The following is a 23,266-nucleotide window of genomic DNA, read 5'->3' as shown; positions in this document are numbered from 1 at the left end:
AGAGAGATTAAAATCAGATGCTGTGATGGCCTCTGGCCCTTCTGTGGGATGTTTTAAGTTGTATAGAAAAGGCTTTATTTGTCTTCCCTCTTCTTCATGTACAAAGGCCAGGTTGCTCCATTGTGATGGTTATTGCTTGAATAAGGAGCCAATGCTACTTTCAAGTAAAGAACAAAATAGAGTTTTAAAAATAGTTTGAAAGGCAATTTTTTGTTCTACATACTATTAGTGATTTCTTGAGGGTGGCGAATGGACACAAATCTGCAACTGTTCCTAAATCCCAAGTCATTGCATTTAGTTCTTTGTTTCCCTTTGCTCTGCATAGTTTTGAGAGAAGAAAAAAACAATTACACACATCTGAGCATCTACAACTAAAGCAGATGAATATATTAAGAAAGTCATTGTTCATAAAAGGTTATGTGAATTAAAAAATTGTTTTGTGCTTTTGTTTAGTAAACACTGTTATGATGCTTTTTCTTTCCCCCCCCCCCCCTTTTTTAAGACTGAAAATTTTCTGAAGCACAAGATTCGCAGTAGACCAGATCGATCAGAGCTGGTCAGAATGCATATTCTTGAAGGTAGGACCCCAGATCTCCTTTCTTTCCAAGATGAGGACTTATTTTAGTTTTGGGCTCTAAGCCTCTTAAGGTGCACAAAAACTGTTGCCATCTCCACAAAACACGCAAACACTTGCACCATCTCCCACCAGAGAAGTGGCCACCAAGAAAGTGGCACAGAGGAATTCCATGGAGACTAGAGCCAGCAGATGAAATCTTCATCCTACTCCATAAGGAACAAAGGGAGAGACAGCTGCAACTGCAGCCTGAGGAGGACCCTCTGTCACCACAGCTGCCTCTAAATAAACATTGTTTTTTATTATATAACATTAATTTTCTTAAAACCTTTGCCCCAAAGGATGTTCAAAGAGTATATATTGTTGCCATCCTATAATTCCATAATCTCATGCTTTCTGTTCTTGCTGCTCAGGTGGATTTAATATTGATGTCATAAAATCAGTTTGTGAATGGGACAGCATTAGCAAGTTTTAATTTTGGAATCTGATTTGTGTATAGAAACAGGAGTGTTAGAAACAAATACATTTCCAGTAATTCCAGTCAGTGGAATAGTCTGTTGTTTTTAATTTTCAAGACATGAATTTGCATACTACAGTCAGATTAGGATTCTTCATATTGACACACCATCTATATTTTGTCATTACAATTGGCATGTAATGACAACAATTTAAAACTTCAAAATTGCATTTTTAACATTAAAACTTACATAATTATCAGCTTGGCAAGAATGCATCTAAATTGTGTATTTTGAAGTTCTCCATTTGCAAAACTGCCGCTTAATAGATGTCATTCAGTTTTTTTCTTGGGGAAGAATTGGCAGTAGGACTGAAATTTAAATTAAAATCATGTCAACCAAGTATATTTTGAAACAGTCAGTGTATTACATTGCAGTTTAAAATTGAAATATCAACTCATCTTTAAGTATACAAGTGCTGTTATAATTTATAGTGTTATTATATATGATCTACTTTTAAACTTATGAATCATGTTAGCTCTGTGCTTCAGGCTTGTGATATGATCTCAGATGTTTGGAATAGATATTGGTATTATAACTTTAAAAAAAAAAAAAGTGTCTGCATTATTTAACATATCCATGACTTGGTTTTACTTTTGACCTGAACCTACATATTGATACAGAAGTCTAACATTATAAATTTAGCCTTTGTAACAAAAGGTCCTTTTTCAGCTAAATCTCTAAACAACTGCATAGTTTTAACCTGACTTCTGTAGGGCTACTCTGGTGCTAGAAGGTAAGGATATGGTACAGTTGTTTGTTGAATCAGGGTCAAAATACTTAAAGGAACTTTGCAAGTCAAATTTATTTCAAATGTTAAATTTTTTTAAATGGTGCTTCTTTTATTTTGTTTTAATAACCATATAAACCATCTCTACAGGTAGAAAATATATTACCGTATTGTGTTCAGTCCAAATAAGTATTATGCTGCAAAGTTTTCAGCCTAAATATTGGAGCACTGTACTAGTATAGGAGGACTTCAGGTGAAATCTGAGGTCATGAAATGGAAGACTGTGTGAAGAGAATACATTTAAACTACATATCTCTTTTAGAGACGTTTGCAGAGCCCTCACTACAGGCAACTCAGATGAAACTGAAGAGAGCTCGACTGGCAGATGACCTGAATGAGAAGATTGCACAGAGGCCCGGTCCTATGGAATTGGTGGAAAAGAACATCCTTCCTGTAGACTCTAGTGTTAAAGAAGCAATTATAGGCAAGTAAAAGAGCTTCAGTTTGGGCCTGTTAGCAATAAGGCAATATGGGAAAGAGCTATTTAAACCTTAAATTTGAAGTTTAGTAAAAGAAAAATGAACATACAGGTAAGAGACTCCATATTATATCAGATTCTTAAGTAATTAATCCATGTCAGCATTAAGTCAAACAAAGAGATTGTTATTTTTATTCAAAACCTAGTTTAATTATAGAGTTGATTTAAAGTATAATGCAGTGTGTGAGCAACTTTTTTCTTAATTAGTCCACATGATAAAAAATTAACTGAAGCAACACATGTGGTACCTTTATTTAGTCTGTGGGTTTCAAACTTGCGCCCACCAGGCTGGATCTGTACCACGGGGTCTGAATTTACCTCTGGTGGGGTGAGTGGCAGCAGATTAACCTCTGTGAGTGCCTGAGCCACTGTGTTGACTCAGGGAGCTGTGGGGATTAACACAGCTGCCTCTGGCCTCATTGCCATCAAAACCAGACCCATCGAGTCTCTGAATTCTGGAATTGGGCAGTGGACTCTGCCCTAAATTCCTGGCCCCTCCAGGAACGCCCCCAAGCTAGATCTTTTGGCACCTGTACTTTAGTCTGTTTCTATTTTATGAGACTATCTATAGCCCTCAAAATACGTAATCTATCTCTTTTATATTATTTTATTATAATCTGGATCCATTATGTATCCAATTTTATTGGTTCCTTATGTCACATAAGATGGTTTTCTTTAATATAAACACATTATACACATTATAATAGAAATCTAATTTTATTTCTTTGTATTAACCACCTCCTCCACTAAAAACTTGTTTATATATGTGCCACTGAATGATTTCCAGTGATCTGTGCTTCTCTCACTGTTCAAATCTTGACTTCTGAAACTAAAAGAAAGTTCTTGTCTTTTGTAAACCTCCTAGCTGTTGGGCAAGAGAATTATCCTCAAGCTCTTGAAGATTACTCATTTGATGAAGACAGCAGTGATGCTTTATCACCAGATCAGCCTGCCAGCCAGGAATCACAGGGTTCAGCAGCTTCCCCTGGTGAGCCAAAACCAAGCGACTCACCATCACCAGTCATACCAAACACTATTTCTGCAGCTCAGGTACAGTTTTTAATGTCAGAACCAAGTCATAATCCTGTATTGCATTTCTGTATTGTGCATTGTGCAAGGCCCAAGCACTGTTGAAAAAGGACATTTGATTGCGTTTTCATAGGATTCCTTTCAGGGAAAACAGGCACTGTTGAATATGGTTTGGCATTCAATAAGAGCATGTACTAATGTTATTAACATATCTGAAAAATACTGTTGAGTGGAGGAAGAAGGAAGTAAATGGCACTAGCGGTGTTCTCGCCCAACTTAATTTCCTCTAATTTTTCATTAATATTTACTTACTTTTTTCTTAACTCTTCTGTTCTACCTTTCTTACTGGTCACCATCTTTTATGTGGGCTTATCTATGCTATATCTGAATCCAAAAAACAGTTTTACCTCTCTCTGATCACCAAGTGCACTATTTCATTCATCACATTAAGCAGGCATGTGACTTCAGGTAATAAAATTTAAGCAGCAAATTTGGATTACTTAGAAATGAGCTAGTGAGATTTCATGGTTGTTCTGTGTGTAAACATTGTCGAGAAGTTGATGGAATAAATATGAACTGTATGCTAGCATACTTGAGCCATTTTTAATTATGGTATCTTCTTTCATATACCTTTGTATGTAGAGATGTTTTAGTTTTCCCTTTATTTTCTGAACTCTTAAATTAAGTCAGTAATTTTCTATAGCATCACCCTACCTCCCTCTCTTGCTTACAGATGCTTAGGATTCTAAATCAGTAGTCACAATCTCATGAAAACAAAATTACACATTGTTCTATTTAAAAAGGGAAGGGAAAAATAGAGGGAAGTCCTGTACCTTACATACTTTTCTCGTATTTCTATTAGCATGAAAGCCCATGCCTGGATCAAAATATATGTGAGGAACTTCCTCCATTGTCAGCATGGATCAGTATTCAGGATGTGCTTTTAAAGTAATGAGGGACAACATTCAGCAGAGAGACTGAACAGATCACTTCTTAAAGACATTCTTTGCTGGTAAAACACACCAAAGTCTTTGAGTCATCATGTACTAATCTACAATGTATTATGATAATCTTGTCTGGTCAGCTTGAACACAGGGAACATTTGTAATAATTCTATCCCTTTTTCCCACTAAATGTATCCAGTTAGAATTTGTACTGTTTAATTAGACGGACTGCTTTACAAAAGCAAGAAACAGGAAAACTTCTCATATATTATTTTGCTTAATTTAACTTACAAAAAGGTAGCAAAGAAATATTTTTCATTTCCCTTTTACTTATGAGATGACATTGATTTAGCTAACTGGAGGGGAGACGAACACTTAAAATCAGAAACAAAAATGCATAGTTTTGAAAGGGAACAGTCTTTCATGCTGCTTGCAAACTTTGGGGGACCAAGCAGTAATAAAGAATTACACTTTTTCAGGTTCATTACTTTCATCTCATCTGAAACTGTTAAATTCTTAAGGGCATGTTGAGATGTTTGTTTACTTCAGTAGTGTCAAACTTATTTGGCCTGTGGGCCAAATGACCCATCTCCAGATCTGGCCTGCAAGTCTTCTCACTGTGCTGCCAGAGTAGCCAGAGAGTTAGCCCCCATTGCTACTGCTGCTTGAGCTGCCATACTGAAACAGTGGCTCCGGCAGCTGTGGTGACAGAAGCTAAGCAGTGGCTGCATTAACTCCTTTGCTGTTGACACCAGCACAAGAAAAACCTCTAGGCTGAATTCCCTGCTCCACAGGCTGGTTCTGGCCTGCACGCTATATTTTTGATAACCGCCGCCCCACCCCTCCCATCATGATTCATTGTGTGCAACCCAGTTGACTTGTTACATTTTTGCAAGGATGAAATTCTGAGTCTGCTGAAGTCAATGGCAAAACTCCCACTGATTTCAGTAGAGCCAAGATGTCAACCTATGTTCTTGCCAGAAATAACAAAATGTCTCCTGTCTTCCTAGACAGATGCTTCAGTTATAATATTGTTGGTTGCTACTGGCACTTACATACTTTTTTAGTACCTTTCTTTCATCTTGTGCCAGATCCTGAACTCTTGCAAATCTGTGGAGCTATGACACTTTCCTTCAGCTGAGTACCTGGCCCTTTCTATCCCAAAAAGATACAAGAAATAATGAAGTTTTTCACATACAGAGAGAGTTTAAAACAGCTTATTAAGGAACAAAACAACCCTAGAGAGTGTTATCCAAGATAGATTTTGTGGGGCGGGGGTGGTTCCTTGCCTTATGTGCTCAAATGTGTTAAAGTAAAGTGGCCTAAAACTAAAGAAATCAATAACAACAGATGAAATGCTGACATCCTCTATAATAGGACAGCTGAATTGGTGGTGCTTTTTTAAATTTGTGATGGTACTATCTCCACAAAATGCAGGAACAACTTAGTAGCTTAAAACTACACATGAAGATATCTGATTTTGTTTGTTAGTCCTGTTAGCTTATCTCTTTAGGACAAAAAAGTAACTTGGTTGTAAATGAGAGGGGGGATTTAAGCTTCTGGTCTAATTCAGCGGTTGTCAACTGGGGATGTGTGTACTCCTAGGGGTACTTAAAAGGCTTGTTGGAGGTACGCACGTGCACTGCCATAGTGCAGCCTGGCCCAGACCCCACCAGATGGAGCCTGGTGCAGCCCCAGCCAACCCCATCCCACGCACAGATCCAGGGGCACATGCCCCCCCATGCCCTCCTGGGGTGCATGCAGCAGTGGAAGCCACCACCCCCAGACGAACTGCTCACGGCTCTGTCCTGTGCTCTGCTGCAGCTGTGCAGTGCCTGCCGCAGCCCCACTGCCTCCCTCACCATGGGGGCCTGTAGGAATGGGGCTACAGGGTGGGCTGCAGCCACTCCAGAATCCACCAGACTCCCTCAGCCTTCCTTCTCAGCACCATCGCCGCTTGCCTCAAGCACAGCCCCAGTCTAGCCTCTCCCACCCCAAGTGTGGCCTCGGTCTGCTGGGAAGAGCCTGGTACCACCCCAACCACAGCCCAGTGGCAGCCCACCCATGCCCCATGTGCAGATCTGGGGGCACACACCCCCCATGCCCTCTTGAGGGTGCACATAGCAGTGGGAGCTATTCCCCGCCCCCCATGCGGCTCAGTCCCATGCTCCCCCTAGCTGGGCAGCTCCTGCCCCTAGCCCCGCTCCCTCCCCCTCTGCTGAGGCCTGGATCTGCCCCCCATTTCCCCTGCAGCAGCCCGCCTTTGCCCCACACGCAGATCCAGGGACACATGCTCTCCCATGCCCTCCTGCGGTGTGCATAGCAGCAGTTCCCCACCCCCTCCCTGCACCCCCCCAGACAAGCCACTCGCAGATCCGTCCTGCACCCTGTCCCAGCTGTGCAGCACCTGCCCCTACCCTAGCCCCACTCCCTCCCTCACTGTGGGGCCCTCAGTCTTCCCCCCACCTCTTAAAAACAAGAAAACAATATAAAGGGCTACATGAGCTGAAACTTCGAGACAGATGGGGTACACTTGTTAAAAAAAGGTTGAAAATCCCTGATCTTATTTATGGATTTTCAGATGTTCTGAAAGTGTCATACAGAGCAGACACCTTGAAGCATAATGTAGTTGAATTTTTTTCTCCAAAAAGAAGTCATTCTTTTACTATTGAAAAGTGTGCGGACTTGAAAAAATTAAGCATTATGCTACCCGTTAATTATTTGTCCTTTGGATGAACTAGGTAATGTTACAACTCCAACCATATTAACATCTAGATAAAAGCATTTTTTTTTTTAATTTCCTGGTCCTATGAACTCTGACTTCTGGCCAATAAAAGTCAAACAAGTTTAAATGTTCAAAATGAGTTTATAACCACTGCTCCCTTCTCCAGGTACAGTACCAGCCTCATGGCCCCCATGCCAAGCAGGCCCTCTTCTCACTCCCAGCTTCTGCACTTCATTTGCCACACCTTGATGTTCTATCAGTGGGCAGGACTCTGGGGGGAGATGCCCCCTGGCTCAGTGTAGCACCTCTCAGTCTCCTGGTGCAAGGGCTCTTAAAGCTTCCTCTGCAACTTTCTTTAGTATATATAAGCCATCCTGATAACTTGCTTGTGTTTATTCTCTGTCTTAGTGGTGGAGTGCTTCTGTCCCATGCTGCTGAGGCCGTTTCTTTGTATCCCCCTATGAACCTGGCCTCCCAGTCTATTTTATCCCTCTTAAATGGGACTTACCCCTTTTTCCTTGTAATGGGGTCTAAAGGGGGGCCTGTTACAGGCTGTAACGGTACTTGATTTTCTTTTCAAGTCAACTGCGAAAATAGTTTGAGCTTTGAAAAAAATTTTCCTTCATATGTTTTAGCTGTGTGGTCTGGAATGGATGGTAATGATCTTGCATGAGCATGCATGATAGGAATACACACTGGCCAGGTACATATGCAGCCACATATGGCTGGGCCACTTGCATTAATAGTCATTGGAAAATATGGATGGATCGAGGTAGTGCAGTGAGGAAACTTCTGCCCCACAAGGAGCAAGGCTTTAGGCTACCAGCCATCTCACTGAGTCACACATCTTTTGGCTTGCTCTCATGCTCCTGGCTGCCTCAGTGGCCAGCTTCAAAAAGAGTGCAAGAGAGGGGCTCTGTGATATGGTAGCTAGACACTGCTGGGAAATCAGAGAAATGCGTTTTCAAACACTCTCTGAGCAGCAGGGTCCTAGAACCTGTCTTCCCCAGTTTCTTTCCCCCCAGAGTGTGTTCCTTAACCCAGTAGCTTAATGAGGGGTGGGTACAAGAACTGCAGCTGACCCTTGCTCTGGCTCCTACTATCCAGGGAACAGACCCTGATAGTTACACTGTTGCCATAACTGGGGCTAAAATGGGTGCATTGTAGTTATGGGGTTTTGCCACCTCTGGTTTCCAAATTTGGAGTCAAATACGCATCTCCAGTGACTGAGTGATATACGTGTGCTCCCAGCCCAGGCATGGCCTTCTGAACATATTCAGTATGGTCAGTTCAGTATGCCCAAAGGTTGAGAACTAATTATGCATCTACACTGCAGGAAAAGTAGAATTGCCACCTGTGTATAAGTAGCATTTTTGGCATTTGCACAGCTGAAAAGCTGCCATTTAGATACCCAAAGGGAAACAATATTCCATCCATAAATACTTTATATTATGAGAGCTAGTTCCTTATGGAAAATTATCGGTTTGCTTTTATATAGAAATCATAAATCACAATATGTACTTTACATTAGAAATCCCATGTTCAGATTTGTCATTTGATAAACAATATTTTATTAAGGAAAAAATCTTGATTCCGACTTAACATTCATAGATTGTTAGGGGCTGGAAGGGACTTTGTAGATCACTGGGTCCAGTCCCCCTGCACTAGGCTGGAAATGACGGCTGGGGTCAAGTGACTGTCCAATCTCCTTTTGAAGATTTCCAGGGTAGGTGACTGCACTGGCACTGGAGGGAGTTTATTCCACAGTCTGGTCACCCTGGCTGAAGGAGTTCTTCCTGGAATTGAGCCATAGCAGCCTTCCAGGCGTTTGTATCCATTGCTCCTGGTCTTTCCCAGGGGTGCCCTGGTGAACAGCTGTCCACCAAGTTCTTGATGTACTCCCCTGATGTAGTGGTAAGCTGTTACCAAGTCCCCTCTCAGCCTTCTCTTCTATAGGCTGAAGAGGCCCAAGTCCCTCAGCTTCTTTTATGGCTTGTCTTGCAAGTCCCTGGTCATATGGGTGGCTCTTCTCTGGACCCTTTCAAGTTTTTCCACATCCTTGTTGAAGAGCAGCGCCCAGAACTGGACAAAGTACTCCAGCTGTGGTCTCAGCAGTGCAGTGGGAGTAGCACTTCCTTAGTCTTTCATGAGATGCAGTGGTTAATGCATGCCAGCATGTTGTTTGCCATGCTGGCCACAGCATCACACTGCCAGCTCATGTTCATGCAATGGTCAATCACTACCCCAGGTCCTTTTTAGCCATGATGCAAGTCAGATTGTTACCACTGAGCCTGTAGGTATGTTGGGGATTGTTTGCCCCAGGATGGACCACCTTACACTTTGAGTGTTGAACTTCATCTGGTTTCGGTCCACCCAATTCTCCAGCCTGTCCAGGTCCACCTGTATCTGTAGCCTATCTTCTGGCATGGCCACACTCCCCCATAACTTGGTGTCATCCACAAACTTGGCCAGCGAGCTTTTCACCCTCACATCCAAATCATTGATAAAGATGTTGAAAAGCACCAGTCCAAGCACAGACCCCTGAGGGATACAACTGGCCACTTCTCACCAAGATGACACAGATCCGTTAACAAGAACTCGCTGGGTCCTACCATACAGCCAGTTTTCCATCCACTGAAGCATTGAGCAGTTAAGCCCATGAAACTAACATGAAACTATCAGCAGCACTGGTAAATCCCAGTTCTGTGTGACAGTTATATTTTACAGGGTGTTGCCCCAAATTGCAAGCATTTGTTTTGGAATATTTTATAATGCCCTTCTTGCATACATATAACATTCTGACATTTTGTGGAACGACTTTGCTGTGTATCACAGTGGCTCTGATATGCAAAGCTGCAGAAGAGGTCTGCAGTCTAGTACCATACTCGGTTTAAGGATTCCTCAATTTAAAAGAGTTAATCCTGTATAGTTAAAAAAAAAAAAAAAAAAAAAATACAGTGCAGAAATATGGCTTTTTTAACTGTGTTAAGAATTGTTTATTGTTTTGACTTTATACTGCTCCCTTCCTGCCCTGAGGTTACATTTCAGGATTAAATGATAATGGTCCTTTTACTGTTGGTTCAAGCCCTGCCTGACTATTCTGCAATTTGAAACGTGAAGCTTTATTTCATGTTACTGTTGGGATTTTTTGACATGCTAAGGATCCAAATCTCATTATGTTTAAGCGAAGTAAAAACAGATATGTAGATGCACTCCCTGCCCCAAGGAGTTTACCAGTGCTGCTGATAGTTTCATGTTAGTTTAATGGGTTTAACTGCTAAACAGTTAATCGATTCAGCCTCAAGGTTTTGACTGTCTGTGCTTAGCCTTATATACTGAAAAGGCTAATATATTTATTTTAAAGCATAACTACAGGTAGAAGAAAACAAGCATATTTTTGAGTGCTTCTGTTACCTCTTATGTGATTCTCAAATTCATTTAAAATTTTTTAATGGATTACTCACTGAAACGCCATAAAATGGATACAATTCTCCCTAAATAAAAGCTCTATCAATTTTTGGCTTATTTTAGACTTTTTGGTATTTCTAAAACTGTTAATCCAAAAAAAACATAAAAAGGTTTGAAAGAACTGCCAGCAGGAAACACTCATCATCTAAAAATGATGAGTCATAATAAGATAATTAAATCACTGCCTCCCTCCCTACATCCTTTGTTTTTTGCTCTAGTTGCTTGTGTTCTGTCTCAGACGTTCACTTTTGATTCAGGAAATGCCGCCACATGCCTGCAGTGGCTTGGGTCAGAAGCCAGGAGAGCGCTAGAGCAGCTTTTCTCAACCCGTGAGTCACAACACACAAGTGGGTTGCAAGAAGATTTTAAAGGTTGCAGGGAGGTCTGAGGGAGATGCTGCAAGTCTGCACGGAGGTGGCACACAGTGGGGGAGGGAGCCATGGTGAGCACACAGCAGGGCAACTAAAGCAGTGGGAGAGGGAGAGAGGGGACTGGATGCAGCAGCTGGAGGGGAAGTGGGGAGAGAGAGGAAGATGCTCTTGGTTGGGGACCAGGAGGGTGTGGGTCATGGCAAGGTGATAGTTATGCTAATGGGTCCCAGTGGGAAAGGTTGAGAATCACTGTGCTAGAGCATGCCTGCCAGCCACTGTCAAAGGGAAGGGGCTGAAGGTCCAAGACTTTTCCCCCCTTCTCTGCCAGAGTGGAGGGGGCATGGCCAAGCCCCAGCCCAGGGCTAACACACTGGAGGGATGGGGGTTTAAAGCCCCTCCCTGAATCTGACAGGACTCCAGCCTGGGTCTGCCAGGGCGGTGGGGGCAGTGCCTGTCAGGGTTCTGCCCCACACTGCCCCTGCTCTCCGCTCGAGGGTGGGGGAAGGGCAACCCCTGCCAGGCTCTAGGAGTGGGTGGGTGGGGAAAAAAGTAGTGGCAATGAATTCATAAAAGCTTGAACAAGAATAGTCCTTTCTCTGAAGTGAGCATGTATTGAACACAGCAATGTGCCACCTCCAACACATGACAAAGAACAACCAGAATTCTTCTCCTAAGCCAACATACAGCCCTAAAACACCGTGAGAGCACGCACAACCTAAAATGGAATGTAATAAACCACAAAGACGAGAGAGAGCCTTGTATAAGTCTTATGCAATCCTGAGGGCAGAGTGTCTCCTTACAGCCAGGTATTCAGAAAGTCTTTCTTGGGGAATTGGCAGGGGATCTTAGTTGTTGGAGTGGAGATCCCACAGGCCTCATCTCTAGTTGGGTTTTTATAGGCGCACTTGCACCCCCTTCTCCCACTTGGGTGCCTTGACATTAGTATGCTTGTCACCTGTGGCAGGACTCTCATGCATTCAGTGTCTTTTGTCTCGTCTTGGGTATTCCAGTCTCCCACCTTTTACAGGTTCTGCTTTATAATATAAATGTAGTTGTCTGGTTTCTTTGGGCATACCAGCCCAAGCAGTCTCTGACTCTCTCCTGTTCGTTCTTTTAACTACATCTCCGGCACATACATGTGATGATTGTGCCAGGTCTTTGCCAACACCTCCCACCTCTGTGTGGTCCTGCAGGGCTTGGCCCTGTGCTCACAGGTGGCAGGGGACTAGTCCCTCCAGCCCTGGTTCCCCAGCCTCTTCCCCCCTCCCCCATGGCCTGGGGGAGCTGAGGGGAATTATGATCCCCCCTCCTCCCCTTATCAACTGCATGCGTGCCTCAGGTGGACACATGCAGTTGATAAGGGGTGGGAGGGGGTAGAGTCTGCTGGTCTCCTGCCAGCCCCTGCCAAGCAGACCCCAGCCTGGGTCCTGTACCGGTGGGAGAGGGGATTTAAAGTCCCTTCCCTCCGCTTTGCCTGAGCCTGCCTAGTTATGCCCTCTGCTCCAGCGGCAAAAAGTCTGGTAGGGACTTTCCCCTCCCCCCAAGCAGACCCTGCTGGGTTTCCCACCCCCTCCCCCTTGTCAGCCTGCCCTCACTGGTCTGGCTAGGGAGCAGAGGGGCAGGACCAACCCTGTTCTCTGGAGCAGACAGCACAGCTCAACCCAGCCCAGGGCTGCAAAGTATGCTGGGACTCCAGGGGACTGTGATTTAACTTGAACCAGGAAGGTTCAAGTTAAATCGCTGGTTTGACCTAAATCACTGTAGTCTGATACTATGTGCAACCGGGTTTATCTTAAAACCTGTTTCAGCCATTTTGAAACTGGTTTATGTACACTTAACTTCTTTTCTGTTACAAGTTTAAAACAGTTTCTGATCACTTAAACCAGTTTATGGATAACTTCTCTACCTCTCCTAAAATAACATGTATTCTCCTGCTTCTGAAAAGATTGCAAGGCTAGTGCGTTGTGGGTATGAATTCAAATCTTCAATCTTCCTTTAGGGTAGCAGTGGTGAGCTGTAAATATCCTGTTGGATTTTCAGAGGGACCATATGCAGATTCTGTATGCTTGAGGCAAATTCCTTAATCACTGTCCTAGATTAATAATCTAGGATTATATTAAATTAATAATCTAATATAATCCAATCACTGTCCTAGATTATACAAAGGCCAAAACACAGGTCCAAGCATTTTGGAATATTTTCCCATTTTGTTTGTTCAGATTTCCTTTAAATGGGTACATGTATATCTCATGTTTATTTGTTTTATTTCTGTATTTAAATTGTAAGTTGACTTTTGATGTGGTCAAGGCACTTTTGGAGTCAATTTGCTTTTCAACACAGTGAGAGTTAGACTTATTTATTCTTAGGCAACCCCCAGACCACCTCCCTTCACCACAGTAAAATATATTTTTATATTTTATTGCAGAGTTCAAGTTAAAGAAAAGTATATCCTGGGAGTGTTCATCATTCACAGCACACTTCTTCCTGAAGTTCAAACTGAGACGCAAATTAGGCTCCATGTGCAGAAAATAGAATTATGCATTGAATGAAATAACAACAAACTACATGAAATGAGATCACTAAGTAAAGAGTTAGGTTTCTTATGGATAGTTAAATAAAAATATCCAAAGCAATACATGCCAAAAGCCATTAAAGCAGTAAGCCTTAGAGAGAGTCACGATAGCAACAACAAAACAACAGAGCGCTTGAAGTTGATTTGAAAAGCATTTCAGATGGGGCCTTTTGTCTTCTGGTTAGAGATTGCACCCTGCATTCCATCTATTTCTCCATACAGCTCTAGAAGTACTAAACTGCTGCTCCACAGAATAAAATAGATGCTTATCTTCATGGTCCTTTAAAATATAAGAATAACAGTGTAGGATATCTCTGCACATGCCTGCAAATTTTGCTTTGACAAGCTTTGCATTTTATTACAACAGAAAAATATATAAATAATATTTTGAACTTTAAGAAATGTAGCCAGAGCTTTTTGAAGGCTTCCTCCTGCACGTTACCAGGCCTTAAACGGTGTAACTAACTCTGCAAACCCTCAGCTCAGATTGAAAGATAACCCAAAATTGCTTTCACCTAAAGTACTTGCATCTGTTAAGGATTAGATGTTTGACCTTACTTAACATGCCAGAGTCTAGTGCTGATACTAGTAGTGTAATTAGATTATCAACTTTAAATTAATTTTTGGAAAATAAAGAATTTTGCTCACTGAAGCAATATGCAATGATTACTTCCTGTGTTTTTCAAATACCTATTAACCTGGTGCATATTAATAAAAAAGTGAAGAAGTAACATCTTTCAAACTACAAATAGAAGCCGCCTTTGTACTTATCTTTATGCATTTCCATTAAGAACTTCAGAAAAGGACACCAATCCACAAAAACGTGACAAGTAAATGACGGACTCCCCCTACCACCACCCACACTTCTGTCCTACAGTAAATCTGAGAAGCCCACAAAGGGTGATAAGCCTTTACATTTCTTTGTGTGTAGGAATGATTGTTGCTTCAGCTGAAAGTTGATAAGGGATAATAGCTTTGTGAATAAGAAAAAATACATCTAAAGTGCTTTTTCTCTCAATTCCATTACACAGAGTATATCTATGGTATACCTGAGGTAAAGTTTTCAATATAACACAGAAATGTATATGTCAGAATTCAGAACTCAATATTCATAGCTTTTCTTTTGCACAGACAGCAGAGCAAGAGCTAAATGACTGCTAATCCTTAACATAAGCACACATCCCACCTACACTCACTCTGCTGCATTTCCATTTTCCTTCATTTTTATAAACTTACTGCTTTCCTTATTATTTTTAGTATTTAAAAAGTTGATTTAAACTTAAACATTAAGCATAACATCACATTCATAATTTTTTCTCTTTTTAATTCTCTAAAATAAATTTGTCAAACTCTTTTAATAAAGCTCTATAACTTTAGTTAGTGGCAGTTTTATTATGTTCTCTGTAGGCATTGTACGAAAGCTAATGTACTCTTCAGAGAAAAGTGGGGAAGGGTACTTTGAAATTTTTTTTCTAACATAATTCCAGTGGACAGGGTTGGTATTGACTTCAAGAGAAGGTGCTTCCTTATTCTGATGCCTGGAATGAAGGCATTGTTAGGACTGCTTTAAGTCATGAGGAAGACTACATGGAAAATTTCCCTTTATGTTATATATCTATACCTCTGTTCCCAAATAGGTTTAAAGTAGGAGAAAAGGTGAATTACAAATTTTTATCAGCACGTCACAGCCAGCCTGGGCAACTGCCACTGGCCACGGAGCCTGGGCTGCTTACAGCAAGCAGTGAAGATGCTGCAAGCAGCTCGGGCTCCATGGCAGGTAAGGGCTGCCCAGAGCCTGGGCTGGCTGTGGCAGGCAGCCAGGGGGCTGCAGCCGGTGCACCGGGGTCAGGAGCCCCACCCCGCCTCTGGAGCCAGTGGCAGCTGTACACGCACCTCGGGGCTCACAGCAGGGACAGGGCTGAGGCAGCGCAACCCATCCACCCAGAGACGTGTGCACTCGCCACCAGCAACAAGGATCAGGCCCTTTGCAGCTCCCCTGCCATCTGCCCCTGGCATGCCAAACTGAGCCATGGGTCAAGGTTGGGGTGTTTTTGGCACTCCGGCCAAAAATGTTGCCAACCCCTGTTCTAAATCATGCTTAAAGTTACTTTTTAACTCCAAAAAAATTAGAAGTATTTTATTGATTTGAATATGTCCCAAGTTCTCTTGAGCATGCCCAGTCTGTTTGCCTATGTAGACATCTACACATCGAGGAGTAGAATTCCTTTGGACACATTAGTGCCAAAAGATCCATGTAGACAACTAAAAAATGGCCACTTAAATGACCAGTGAAGTAACAGAATGCTGCCCCTTAGCATCTAGTAACAATAACTGGTTTCCCGGAATAGTCATATTTTTCTGTTGCCCGGGAGTCTTTAAAAATAGAAAAGAAAAGGGTAATATTTTTAATTAGGAAATACCATATACCACCAAAATTGCTGGGGAGAATTAGGGCAGATGTACTACCTCAAAACTACCTTTAATCTCTTCTGTGAAATTAACTGTATTTCACAATGAAGGAGATGTTTATCCCTATTGTATGCAAACAAGGGGAACTGAAAAGGGCCTGAGAGAATTTTTGCCACAGAGATTTTGGGGATTGATATAATATTGTTCTGATTATATATTGATCTATTTTTCCTCCAAAAAACCCAGTGAAAATCGCACACTAACTTATGAGGATTGATCTATAATTGAGTCCCTGACAAGCTTGACTCTTGTACTTGTAATATTTTTGTGCATGCAATGAAAAAAATACCAAGTCAGAATTTTTTTTTTAGTGCAATTCTTTTTTTAGTGCATCTTGAATCAAGGATCAAAGGTTTACAAGTTTATTGGTAATTATCAAGTTATATTTGGTGGCAAAAGGGGTTTTTCCTAAAAGTAAACCCAGAAATATGGATTTAGCTTATATGTAGGAGTGACTTAAATTTGGAACAATGTGGTATATAAAGCTTGCTAGGAGAACGAGACGGAAGTCTACAACACAAAGGAAATGATTATTTGCTATGTTATAAACGTATTAACTTGAAGGAATAGGCTGACATTAAGAGGAGTAAAATGTAGGTTGAGTTTATAACGCCGTAAAGGCACGACATTTTTCATAGAAATCAGTTGGAATTTTGCTTTTTCCTTCAGTGAGATTAGAAACAAGTCTCCTAAGCAGCATAATGCCTTACCACTAGAGATGTACAACCCTAGACTGCAGGTATATGAAAAGCAAAAAAACTGTAACCAAATTATATGTAGTATTGAACAATTCTAATTTGACTGTGGGCAGGTAAACCATTCTTGTCCAAAAATGCTTGATTCTATACATGGAATGGTCATCATTTTTTACATGGTTTTCCTATTTAGATGCCAACTTTAATGTTGATTTTTTTTCTCTGTTTTTTATAACCAGTATCCACCATTAACCTCTCCAGTCCTTGAATTCCTAAAACCTCCCCTCACCACTGAACAGCGCTCTACAGCTTCTGTTACCCTGATCACAAATACTGTCTCTTCAGCAAAGCCTGGGCCAACATTGGTAAAGGTAGGCTATTGTGAAGGCATTTGGTGTTTGTGCTGTAAATCTGCTCTCTGTTTATAATGACAGGGAATACATAGATTCCTAGTTACGGTGCTTTAAAAAAATACATTTGTATCCTGCAAGTGCTCAGAAGAATAGCTGAGCTGTCAGCTGAAAACTACAGCACACTATCTGGAATCAGTCACATTTTGCAATGTTTGCAAAATGTTTCATTAGCCTACCATAAGTGTGCATATGTGTGCATACTCATTACTTTACTCTTCAAGTACAAAAGTAGAGAGAGGTAGAGTTAGCCATGTTAGTCTGAAGTCAGGCAGAAGGCAGGGCATGGTAGCATGCTAAAGATTAACTCATTCAGAGAGTAATAAGCTTTTATAGGTGACAGCCTACTTGGTCAGATGCTATGAATAGACTTGCAGAGAGCATAGGTACTAAATAGAAAGGAATAAATAAAGTAATTTAAATACAAAGAATTGGGAAAGGAGGAAGAAAGGATAGTGGAAAGGGGCACAACTGAGAGAATGACAGTGGGTTGGAGCAGTTAACCCAAAGAGTGACATGAGGGTTATAAAAGGTAGTCCAGGTAATGGGATAAGAATTCAGAGTCTCTACTGAGATGCTATGTAGCACAGCCTGGTCTGTAGATATTTTCTTGTTCTGTCAGTTTGCATCCAAGTTGGTTTTTAGAGTTTTGTTGTTTAAGACAGCTGCTTTGAGGCTGGCAACAGGATGTCCGGGGGGGATTAAGCATTCTGCCACAGGCTTTTATGTCTTTTTGGAATTGATGTCAGAATGGTGTCCATTCATTCTTTCACATAGGGATCGCTATGTCTGTCTGTCCAATGTGGATAGCAGAAAGGCTATATAAGCAGGTGTTGGCATATATGATATTGGTAGAGAAACAGGTTGGGGAGCTGCCTGCAAGGTACAAGCTTGAGATGAATAAGTTAGTTTCTAAGGTGTCACCCTGCCCTGGTTTCACATACAAATGTAAATGCATAAAAAGATACATACTTCAGGGAGTAACCAGAGTCCTCCCATGCTGCTGTTAGGGACCTACCTAATTCATAGGGGCTGCCCCCGCCAGCCCTGATTTCACAGGCAGAATGCAGTCCTGGGCTGCCATTCCGCAGGTGAAGTGCAGTGCCCCGCCCCCCCCCCCCCCCAATGACTTGGATTGGCCATGGGGCCCTGGTGGCCCTGCCCCTCACTGCTGATTGGTTTGCAGGGGCTGCCTATCATGTAGCCTTGCCCCTGACTGGCTACAAGGACTGTCCATCATGCAGCCCCACTCCTCACCGCCAGCTGATGGAGGGGTGGGAGCAGCAGCCATCTTGCCCGCAGCCTTTTGGGCAGGCAGCTCCTCCTTCCCCACCAGGCTGTCGCAGCACGCTGAGAACTGCTGGCTCCCTCCAAGGTGCCAACGTTTTCTTTTTCGTAAGATTTTTTTTCTTCCCCATGGATTTCATGGGCATCGCCTGGATTTTGCCAAATCTGGAAAAATGCAAATTTGGTAGGTCCCTATGTGTTGTGTATTCTTTATTGGTGAAAGTCATCCTCCCAGCACAAAAACCAGCCAGTCTGGTTTTGTGTGAGGGGCTCGGTAGGAACAGAAAGAATTCGTTCATGCCCCTCCTTGCCGTTCTCTCTCAGTTAACTCCTAGTACTCGGGATGTACTGTATCAGGTCTAATTCTGCTCCATTATAATGATGTTGATTTGAAATGTATCTGCTGAGCTAAATGGAGTTAAACCAGAACACTCACGTAAACAACTTTATCAACTTCAGAGACCCTTCAAAAAGTTTAACAGACCACATGATTAACTAGTACGTGTATATCAACATGGATTTCCGTTCATCATTTTGTGCTCTAAAACTGTTACCCGTTTGTACTGGAGACTGATTCAGAGTTTGCTAAGGAGGAGATTTCCATAACCAGAGGGTATCTGTACCGTGAGCACCAGGACCACGAGTAAGAGTACAGCTGAAGCAAGCTCTAGTTGAACGCTATTTCTGAGATTTATGGGCTTGCACTGATAACATTCTCATTGATGTTCAAGTTTGAAATACAGACATAAAACCTTGCTTTAACAGTATTATTCCTATTGCAGACAGAGATGTTCCAAAACTAGTCTCCTACATTTAAATGAAATGGGAGCAACTAGTAAATTTCCCAAGGCATGCAATCATTGCCACAGCCCTTGAGAGGAACTGGATTTTTTTCTGAACTGTCATTTCACACATTCTCTATATACAGCATGTTCACAAAGAGTTTTTGGTATATCTTACTCTGTAGGTTGGCATTTTTTAGTTTCCTTCTGAGAGATTAATTTAAGAAAACCCCATGTTTTTGGGAATATGTTTTATTATACAGCCACTTTTTAAGGGCCCTTGTAAGGGAGAAAGTCAAGCGAATACTCATCTCAGCCAAGATCATCTCTGATCCAAGCTGTCTTCAGAGTGGTGATTTTATTTCCTACCACTATGAGAAAATTTCTAGATACTTTGGGGAAAAGTAGTTCAATTCACAATCAACTGGATGTTTCCATCAGAGCTGAATATGGTCTTGAAAGTCTTCTGTTGTTGAGCTTTGTTCAGCATGCTTACTAAGGTGTTGGAAGTGTTAGAACTGTAACCCACTGAAAGTTGCATCCTTTTAGATTAGTGAAGGACAAAGGAGATGTATTGGGTATGTTATTGAAGATGGTCAGTGCCTTCTTTAGGGAGGATAGCAGTTAAAATTGTTCAAGAAACCCATTCTGGACATTGACAGTCTAGTTATTTTTCTGTCTTCCAGTTTTTGAGAAGGCTGCACTAAGGTAACCTTCATAGTATCTAGTTGCTTCAGCTTGGAGTACAGGTGTAAGTATGGGATATGTGTTATTCATGTGAAGTAGTTCTCTATAATGACCCTGTCCTGTCTTTGGACCAGTACTTACCAACTTCTGGATCATGCTGCAGGGCCAGATTTTTTTTAAAATTGGCCTTTGTAGAGATGTGGTAGAATGTATAGCATTTAGAATTTGATTATAAACAGTTGATTAGGAAAAGGGTTGAGTTTTTTTAAAAGCTAGTTTTGGTTCTGTAATTTTAAACATTAGCTTGCACCTGTATATAGATGCGTTTATTATAAAACTAGCCAAAGTACCCGGCTTTGCACGGGTTGTGGGTGCATTGAAGTGCCACTCATGCTCACCAGCTGGAGTGTTGTCTGCATGAATGGCAACATTATACTCTGGAGTCATCTTCTCCATGGCACACTTGAAACTGCGAACATAGTTGTTTTCCTTGTGGAGCATGTCTGGCAATTGCAGCACCACCTGCAGGTTGGTTTGAATGACATTGTTGCAGCGCTGTTCAGCCTGCTTGGCATTGTCACCCATGAAGTAGATCTGCAGGAATTTGGGCTTTTCAGTGGTTCTGAAACAGGTGCTGCCAAATTCAGAAAAGTAATAGAAGAGTCTCCCGATTTTTAAAACGGTGGAGAACCACTGATATAACCTGTCAATTCAAGTGGCATCTGTGCCAGAGGACTGGCAGGTTGCCAACGCCCATATTCAGAAGAGGCTTTAGATGTGATCCTGGGGACTAAATACCAGTGAGTCTCACTTCCATCCTTAGCAAGTTGGTAGAGTCTATAAAATCAACAGTCACATGGACAAATATGATTGCTTGGGAAGTGTCAGCATGGTTTTTGTAAGGCAAATCCTGGCTCACCAATCTGCTAGAGTTCTTTGAGGATGTTAACAAGCACATGTCCGCTGGATCCCCTTGTTCATGACATATTTGGGTTTTCAAACAGCTTTCAACAAAGTCCCTCACTGAGAAAAACTGAGTTGCTTGGGACTGGAGAGAAGATTCTTCTGTGGATCAAGTGATGGTTAAAAGATATAAATCAAAGGGAAGAGATAAATGGTCACTTCTCAAGATGGAGGGAGGTCAAAACGGGCGTCCCACAGGGATCTGATCTGAGCCCAGTTTTATTATTTTCATCAGTGATCTGAAAATGGGGTTTTGAAGTAAAATTCCCCAAAACTTTAGGTGTTACTAAATTTTTCCAGGTAGTCAAATCCCAAGCTGTCAGAGAGGAGCTGCACTAAACTGAGTGAGTGGGTAAAAATAGGGAAGATGAACTTCAGGATTGACAAAACATCAAAAAATCACTTTTAAGAGTTAATGGGCATTTGTTTGAAAAGCACCCAGTGCTTCTACACTTGGAGTTGTATACATGGCAAAATGTGCGCCAGTGCTAAGTTCAAAAGCACGCCTACCATTTTCTACTCGCTGACGCACGTTTTTCTGCTTATACAGCTGCATGCAACGCAATGTGGTGCATGTCAGCTCACGTGAGAAGGAGACTTGATTAATCAAATCTGCTCCAAAGCTGGAGATCTCCAGTGCGTTGTGGGACTAAATAGTATGTGTGTAAATGTTCTAAGTTTTCAGCACAAGCTATTTAAAAAAAGTGTTTAGTGGGAAGTGTATGAAACAGGTTGCAGGCATTAATAAGATGTGTATATATCTGGAACTCTTCATTTAGGTTCTAAATTGGATGTGATGAGTCTGTTTTGGTCTTTTGGATTTAACTGATTCAGTTTGCTTACTTACTAACACAAATATATTTTATATATATAAATATATAAATCAACTTTTTTTTAACAAAAAATAGCTATAAAGCTGTGTTGATTATAGCAATGGGCAGCATTTTCTCCTGCGGTCTCCTTTTCAAAATAGAGGTTTTCTTTATGCCTTACCTTCGTGTCTTCACACAGTTGGTTCATAAACCAGATGTTTATGTAATAGCTGTTGTCTTACAAATTTTTTTCTCTGCTTCTGTCTGTAAATAGCAAAGCCACCCCAAGAATCCCAATGACAAACACCGGAGCAAGAAATGTAAAGAACCTAAGCCCAGGGTAAAGAAGCTGAAGTATCATCAGTATATTCCACCTGATCAGAAAGGTGAGAAGAACGAACCACAGATGGACTCCAACTATGCTCGTTTGCTACAACAGCAGCAGCTTTTTCTGCAGCTGCAGATCTTGAGCCAACAGCAACAACACTACAACTACCAGACGATTCTGCCTGCACCACTCAAGTATGTGAGGCTTTGTCAGTTTTTGCCCCTAATAAAATGGTTTCCTTTTTTATCCTTAATAGTGAAAATTATTGTAAACTATAGACTTTGTGCTTTAGAAATAAATTGTCTGTTTGATATACAGGGGAGTGTGAACTCATTACACGTGAGCCACTCATATTTTAAAGGTTAGTAGTGCCTGTGCCCTCAGTATCACCTGTTCTTTAGTCTGTAGTTGACTGCATCATTTACCAGCACACATAAGGCATTTTTACATGTGTTCCGGGATGAGGTGCCAGGCACTTTAATTAGTGAGCCACACTAATGAAAAGCGCCTGCATGTCATGTGTATCGGCATCCCCACACTGAAAAAAATGGTGGTGAGTCACTTTAAACTAAAGTTCATTGAACGTAGAATCATAGAAGTAGGGTCAGAAGGGACCTTGTAGATTTTCAAGTCCGACCCCCCGCCTGGGCGAGAGAAAAGACTGGACTCAAATGAGTCCACCCAGGTAGGCATCAAGCCTCTTCTTAAAGGCCCCCAGGGTAGGAGCCAGCACCACTTCCCTTGGAAGTCAGTTCCAGCTCCTAGCCGCCCTAACTGTGAAGTAGTTCTTGCGGATGTCTAATCTAAACCTACTCTCTAATAATTTGTGTCCATTGTTCCTTGTCATGCCAAGAGGCGCTAGGGGAAGCAGTGTCTCCCCTAAACCCTTCTGGTCCCCCCTAGTGAGTTTATAGACAGTCACCAGGTTCCTCCTCAGCCTTCTCTTGTGAAGGCTGAACAGGTTTAGCTCCCACAGTCTTTCAATGTAGGGTCTGCCCTGTAGTCCCCGGATCATGCGGGTGGCCCTCCTCCGGACCCTTTCAATGTTGTCCACATCCCTCCTGAAATGGGGCGCACAGAACTGGATGCAGTACTCCAGCTGTGGCCTGACCAGCGTCACACAGAGGGGGAGGATCACCTCCCTGGCTCTGCTTGAGATGCACCTGTGGATGCACAACAAGGTCCGGTTAGCCCTACCAACCATGACCTCGCATTGTCGGCCCATGTTCATCTTGGAGTCAGTAATAACTCCAAGATCCCTTTCTGCCTTCGTGCTCTCAGGAAGGGAGTTTCCCATTCTATAAGTGTGCTGCTGGTTTCTACTGCCCAAGTGCAGCACCCTGCACTTGTCAGTATTGAAACGCATC

The 23,266-nt window shown here is 42.1% G+C and overlaps 1 protein-coding gene across 4 annotated transcripts in view; it reads left to right on the top strand.

The window, feature by feature from the left end:
- MKL2 (MKL1/myocardin like 2) overlaps positions 1 to 23,266 on the top strand; it is a 160,310-nt gene that overhangs the window by 103,189 nt on the left and 33,855 nt on the right. For all 4 annotated transcript variants that reach the window (XM_019540137.1, XM_019540134.1, XM_019540135.1 and 1 more), the window contains 5 exons: positions 503 to 578; positions 2,142 to 2,303; positions 3,223 to 3,407; positions 16,870 to 17,001; positions 21,846 to 22,093. In XM_019540137.1, coding sequence (XP_019395682.1) covers positions 503 to 578; positions 2,142 to 2,303; positions 3,223 to 3,407; positions 16,870 to 17,001; positions 21,846 to 22,093 — 803 coding nt within the window. The remainder of the gene's footprint in view (positions 1 to 502; positions 579 to 2,141; positions 2,304 to 3,222; positions 3,408 to 16,869; positions 17,002 to 21,845; positions 22,094 to 23,266) is intronic.

Source organism: Crocodylus porosus, unplaced genomic scaffold (assembly GCF_001723895.1).
Source record: "Crocodylus porosus isolate Cpor-Errol unplaced genomic scaffold, CroPor_comp1, whole genome shotgun sequence".
Lineage (NCBI taxonomy): Eukaryota > Metazoa > Chordata > Crocodylia > Crocodylidae > Crocodylus > Crocodylus porosus.
This window is presented reverse-complemented; position numbering and strand designations above follow the sequence as displayed.